The sequence below is a fragment of the Hibiscus syriacus genome, unplaced genomic scaffold, assembly GCF_006381635.1.
Source record: "Hibiscus syriacus cultivar Baekdansim isolate YM2019G1 unplaced genomic scaffold, ASM638163v2 tig00110600_pilon, whole genome shotgun sequence".
Lineage (NCBI taxonomy): Eukaryota > Viridiplantae > Streptophyta > Magnoliopsida > Malvales > Malvaceae > Hibiscus > Hibiscus syriacus.
This window is the reverse complement of record NW_024062797.1, coordinates 285,404-292,162: the sequence shown is the minus strand read 5'-3', so window position 1 is coordinate 292,162 and position 6,759 is coordinate 285,404. Positions and strand designations below refer to the sequence as shown.

Here is a 6,759-nt window from a genome sequence, read left to right as displayed (position 1 = left end):
TTATCTATTTAGGTTATTTTTAATTTATTATCATGTGTGTTTAATTATGTAGGGTGTTTAATATATCTATTATGTTTAATGCACTAAATAAATGTTATTACAGGCCCAAGTTGAAACAAGTTACAACAGGCTGGATTAAACAGCCCAAACAACAGAACCCTAAACCCGTTAGGGTTTTCCTATCCCAGCTTCCAGCGCCGCAGCATGAAGGCCGTTGGATCTGTCATCAGGATCCAACGGCTCACGACGTCCCAAGCATCCCCAGCCATCGTGCGCAGATGCTCCCAGAACTCCAAGACAGTGCGCGAACCAGCCAGCTGCAGTCTCACGTGAAGCCAACCCTGCTGCCATGCCCAGCGCCGCCTTCCACGTCCAGATCGAGCCTCTGTCGACCGTTCGTCTCCACCAGTCAGCACCCACCATGCAGCACGAACCAACCGGGTGCTACCCACGTGAAGTCCCTCGGGACTGTTCCCCATCGCCCGTGCCCAGGCTGTTGAAGCCCCGTGACTTGCTCGCTCCAGGGTCCTGCACACAAAACAACAGAACACGAGGAAGCAAAAAACGAGGAGATCGACTAGAAAAACAGACAAAAAAAAAACAAAAACGAGGGAGAGGGGAGATCAACTAGAAATAACAAGAGGAGGTGGAGGAGTGAAAAAAAAAAATGGAAGATCAGCCATCAACAGAACAAAAAAGAGAAAAATACCCAGAAGATCAAGTTATCAGCGAACACAACCAGAGATAACAACGAATCCAAAAAAACGTTGGTAAACCGAAAACTTACTTACCTGATCTAAAGGCTCTCGTCGTCCCAGCTAGGAATCCCTACCCCGCTTGTGAGAAGGTAAATCCTTCATCTTTCGTGGTTTTCCAGTCGTGTACGTCCGTTTTAGACTCAGATTTCAGGGATTTAGGGGGTTTCAGTCTAAGACTAGTGAATGTTTGGTTAGATAGAGAGGTGGTGGCCCTTCATCGGAGTCAGAACCGCGGTGGTTCCATGATGTTTGGGTAAGTGAAATAAAATGGGTTTAAGGATAGTAAGGGTTTAGATTTGAGTTTTGGAGAGGATTCTTTTGAGTGGGTTTTGACCAGAGTCGATTTCTGGCCTTTTAGGCTCCTCATCGGGGCCATTTGGCGGCGGAGGCCACGGCGATTGGGGGATTCAGTGAGGGTTGAAGAAGAAGAGGGAAGAGGCGAGAGAGATAGAGAGAACGGCTGGGGGGGGGTTTTCATCTGTTTAGTTGAGAAGAAACGAGACTAGGGTTAGGGGTATACCCTGATGTCTCGTACGCCAAAACGGCGTCGTCCCGTTTAGTTCCAGAACGGCGTCGTTTAGGTGGCCGTGAAACGGCGTAGTTTTGTGCAGATCCAGAAACGCCCGCGTTTTGCTAGGGAGGGGTTAATGTGAGCGTGGCCATCCCAGTTTTGTTTCAGTTCGTTTTGATCCTTAAGCCGAGCTTTATTGATATTTTGATTTCGCCTCGTAATTTCCAGCTTTTTACATTTCAGTCCAGAATCATGCAAGGGTTGTTTTCGTGATTGTTATACATTGGATATGTAATTTTGGAAATATTCATTTTGATCCTATGTAAAGCTTTGGTCGTATTATGTTGGCAGTACCTTGAAATGAAATGTTTAGGAAAGGAGTATGCTGTTTATTTTTCTTTTTATTTTAGCCCTTGTTTAACCTGTTAATTGGTATGCTCAATTTTGGTTTTATTCACATTTAGTCACTCCTTTAGTATATGTATATCTATGTATTCAAATTTGTAATGTTGCACGTCATGTTTTTATTAATATATTTAAGTCATGTTTGTACATCGTATGTTAACATGCGAGGTTTGTATTTTTTTTAATTAAAATATGTATATAGTTTTTTTATTTATTCTTTTTATTTATTTCAAATTACATGATATTTTGATCATAATATTTATTACTCTTTGCATGACATTCAATCAGCATAATTTGCATGATAGCCTCACGTGAATAACCCGATCTGATCACATAATCGGAATTAAGGGTAATACCCTTTTAATCTAAAATTATCAGAATGGCTTTTCTTAACTTACAGGAAAGTTGTTTTGATGATTTTAAATTAAAATGGTATCCCGTCAGTAACGCCTAATTAAGTTTGGATATATCATTGTAAAATTTGGGAGCGAAAGAAAAGGAAATATTCGACTATTTAAACTTTTCGAGAAAAGGTCGTTAGAACTGAACTAAAGATCTGGTCTCGATATTTTTAGATAATCGAATATTCTTTATCTTTCTAATGACTTGGTAATTTTAAATTAAATCTATTTTGTTGCTTTGAATGTTGCAAAATTTGCATGATTGTTGTTTAAAGGGATCATTAATCAAATCAAATTTGAACTTGTGAAATTCGTTGCAAAGAAATTAATTAATCGACTAGGTACCGATTTAGGGCGTTGTGGGGGTGCTAATCCTTCCCCACGCGTAACCGACTCCCGAACTTGGATTTTGGTAACGTAGACCGTAAATTTGTCGTTTTAATTAAAATTGATTTTTATTTAAAATGACAATGTTTTTTGGGTGCCCAATCACACCCTAATCAAAGATTGGTGGCGACTCCTCGAACCTTATATTCTTATCGTAAAGGAATTTCTAATTTTTCGAAACGAGAGGTTTTCTAAAATCGCACTGTTTTTTAATTAAAAATCCAATTGAAAAGATAATACTTAAAAATGACGCGGTTTCAAAAATCTCGCCCCGCCCCCGGTAAAAAAAAATCGTTTCGACATTTGTGTTTTGACCTCAATTGCATATCCTTAGGTTTTGTTTTTGTGAGCTAAATCTTTGTAAACACCAACCTAGAGAGGTCTTCTTGTTTACACATTTCTTATCATTTGTAAAGGGGTTTTGGTTCTAGTTTAGCCAAGTGAAAAACTAGGAAGTTGTAAAGGTTAATCTTGATTCTTGAAAAAGAGAACAAATTAATGGATTTGTTGGAAAATCCTAAGTGAGAAAATTCGGTAGTGGATGTAAATTTTATTGAGGAAGTTGAACTACTATAAATCATTGTGCAAATTTTCCTACCTTTATACTCCTTACACCCTAAATTTCAAAAAGTTAATTTACCCCCTCTTGGCACATTTTCAATTGATCGATCGAGCTAATAAAGTTCGAACTCGAACTCGAATAAGAAGAGTTTGGATTAATATATCTGTACACCCTTAACCCGTATACGTATCCGAATACGAGTCAATGATGTCGCATAGCTTTACATACATTCTAAAATTGAAAATCCAGTAAAATTTTGAACTTTTGAAAATTATCCAATTTAATCATTTCAATAGAAAATGATCGTGAAAAACAACCCACGTCTACGGACAATCAAATCATATCATCTTGTTGTTTCTAATTTAATATTTGAGTGACAAGAAACAAAAAATATATATTAAAATTGAGTGATTAAATCCATTTTTTTAAAAAATTCAATAACCAAAATAAAAATTTCATCAAAATTAAGTGATAAAAACGTTATTTACTCTAAATATAAATAACATGAACGTAAGATCGTCAAATATTTTCTATGGAAAAGTGATTATTATTCATTTGTCGTCATTGATTAAAAAAATAATATTTAAGTTATTTATATTATTGATTTTTTAATCTTATGAGATTAGTTGATGTTTATTTTGATTATGTGACATGTTAATATAATGATAATTTTTTAATTTGATCTTTGGAATTGAGATAAAGTGCCGATTTAAATCTTAAATTTTAAATAAAATGTTAATTTAACCCTCTTCATTGTCTCCTGTCGTAGACAGTGACCGGAGACGGTAGTGAGCAATGACCGACGACATCAATTTTAATCAAATTGTATTTTATTTAAAATTTAAAAATTAAATTTAAAATTTACTTTTTTAAAAAATATATAACGTAAATAAAAAACGTCTGAGTCTAGGGTTCGAACTTTAAAAATGACAAAAGTGAAGTGGAAAAAGAAAATCGGAGGAAGCCAAAGTTAAATTAATACTATATTAATTTAAAGCTTTCGACAAACTGTCCTCTAGCATGTAAGTGTGCCTTAAAAAGGGAAATTTTAGATTAATCTTTACTTGTATCTACTTGGAGGATACTCATAGTTGAAGAGAGTGGAGGTGTTTAATTGATTAATTGAGTTAATCGACCGAATTAAATTACTCAAAATTTATTAACCGAATTTTTTTCTTTCTTTTAATAGTTAACCGAATCAATTTTTTCTCAAAAAAAATTAACAAAACTGAATTAAATTTGATTAATCAGTCGGTTAACTGAATTAACCAAAATTTATAATAATATATAAATAATATATAGTCTACATTAAATATTTAATATCTCCGGTTAAAACAAAATTTAAACACCCCTGAAGCTAAATAGTAAATAAATAATATATTAAATATTTAATAATTTCAGTTAATTCAGTTAATTAACTAATTTCGAACCTAATTAATCGATAACCGATGTTTGAAAAAAAAATCATTAATCGTTAATCGATCAAACCCAAAATTAATCAACCGATTAACAGACCGAAATTTTGGTTAGATCGATTAATTCCGTTTTAACCAATTAGAACACCCCTAGGAGAGAGAGGGAGAGATACTTTCAAGAAGCCTTTAATTTGTAATCCCCAACGTTTTATTCTCTATGGCCTTTGCTTTGCATATACCTAAGCACCTTTGCCATTTCCTCACATGCACAATGATATATACAAGGTCAATACTAAAGAAGATTCTGAAATATTTTTTATACCAAACAGTTATTTATATCATGATCATATGTCACCTTCTTAACGTCAGACGATTGAGTATGTAATTCTTTTAATAAAGAAAAATTCGAGTTTTCAAATTAATATTTGATCCGAAAGTAGATCGAGTTAGAAATGTCACATAATAAACATTTATAATATTTGATCCGAATTAATTAATAAATTGAATATCAGTGATTAATTACAAGAAAAATTGAATTTCGATGTCATCGAAAAGAGTTAAATATATTTGGATTCGAATTTCAAACTTATTCAACGCCACCACTTAATTAAAACTAGAGGTGATGATAGTTCTTGTTGGATTATACTTGGTATGAAATTAATACACTTCATGCTTACTCACGGTCAAGATAAAATATGGGATTCATTTTTTTCCCAAACCTATATAAATTTATAAATGGTTAAATTCAAACTCATTTTTTTCAAGTTATCCTTAATTTATATTTTCCTTTTAGATTTAAGAGGTTATGAAGGCTTTTCCTTGACTAATCTGGACAGATCCGGGTCACATACTCGACTTTAGTAGGTGAGTCTCTTAGCGGGAATTTTTTGCATACACAAAAACTCAAACTTGAGACCTGCTTAAGCGATATGAAGTTGTTTAGTTAAATATAATTAATATTTGTTCTAAATACTATCAATCATTTGATAACGAACGTTCAATCACCCTATTGTAGCCACTGATGCTCCAACCCATGACCTATAAGAACAACAACAATTTCTTTAACCACTGAGGTAAGTTGGTTCGTTCCATCATTTAAACGGGATCTAGAAGATTATAAAAGTAAACTATAATTTTAATTATGTATTGTATAATCTCAATATATATATATATATATATATAAGATTTATAATTTCATACCAACTTCAATATGCTTCATCTTTATATATATTAATTTTGGCCATTTCTCCTTTATATTTTAGACAGTGGAAATAAAGGCCTTAATCAGACATGAAACGAGAAAATAAGAAAGACTTTCAAGATACATAAATTAAGAAGCCAATGACACAGTAAGATTCTTATTGGCGCCCACCATTGTCAACTTCATGTCTTCTTGCTCTTCTTCTCTTCGATTTCCAGCAGTTCTTCAAGCAGATTATCATCCAAATACTCGATTTCGAACACCTCTTTCCCCATTGTTGACGATGAAGAGGACGATGAACCGACGGAAGACGAGCGACAGTAAGCATTATAAGCAGCGACGCCATTAGCCATGGGATACTCATGCGGAAAATTAAGAATAGCATAGTGACCTCTCATGGCATAAGCGGCTCTATCATAGGCTCGAGCGGCCTCCTCGGCGGTTTCAAATGTCCCGAGCCAAACACGAGCTCCCTGCTGGTTAGGGTCTCGTATCTCCGCCCCGAACGTCCCCCAAGGCCGGCTACGTACGCCTCGGTATCGACTAGTCTCGGCTGATCTTCCGCCTTGCAGCTTGTCATCCTTGCCCTTAAAATTACCCTCCATTGCCAAGCTCGAATCTCAGGCTGGTTGTGTTATCTGCATGGCTGATATATGTTAGAGGGGATTTATATAGATTGAAAAAAAGTAGAATTCTTAAACTTGAAAGAATCCATTGACAAAAATTATTTTCACGTGCTTATGAGAAACTTCGGATGGCCAAGGTGGATCATTGGGATACTTTTTGTTGTACTCTTTTTTGGCTAAAGGAAAGATGGGGTTTCAATGAGGTCATTCTGCTTACGATAGCTTTATCATTGGGCACTTCCTCTAATCAAGCTTTGTGTTACATGCATGTTTACTTCACTTTGATTACTATTCTATTTTTTAAGTATTAAGGTAAAATGCTCTCTAGTTGGATGAAAATATTAGTTGAGTAACGATCAACACATATCGTTGACATGATATTGCATCGTGTTCGATGTAATGATGTGACACATGTCACGTGTAGAAGGTGATAATATGCCACATATAGAAAGTGATGGCATGATATTTTTACGTAAGTAACAAGCGTTGACCG

General features: G+C 34.8%; 1 protein-coding gene across 1 annotated transcript; it reads right to left on the bottom strand.

Annotated features, from left to right (window-relative positions):
* Positions 1-5,822: 5,822 nt before the first annotated feature.
* LOC120134900 (ethylene-responsive transcription factor ERF096-like) lies at positions 5,823-6,245 on the bottom strand. The gene has a single exon (XM_039151274.1). The coding sequence runs from the start codon at positions 6,243-6,245 to the stop codon at positions 5,823-5,825; it is 423 nt and encodes a 140-aa protein (XP_039007205.1).
* Positions 6,246-6,759: the final 514 nt, after the last annotated feature.

Bases quoted from the DNA above. Each gene is read 5' to 3' on its own strand.
- LOC120134900 (XM_039151274.1), bottom strand. From the start codon at position 6,245: ATGGAGGGTAATTTTAAGGGCAAGGATGACAAGCTGCAAGGCGGAAGA.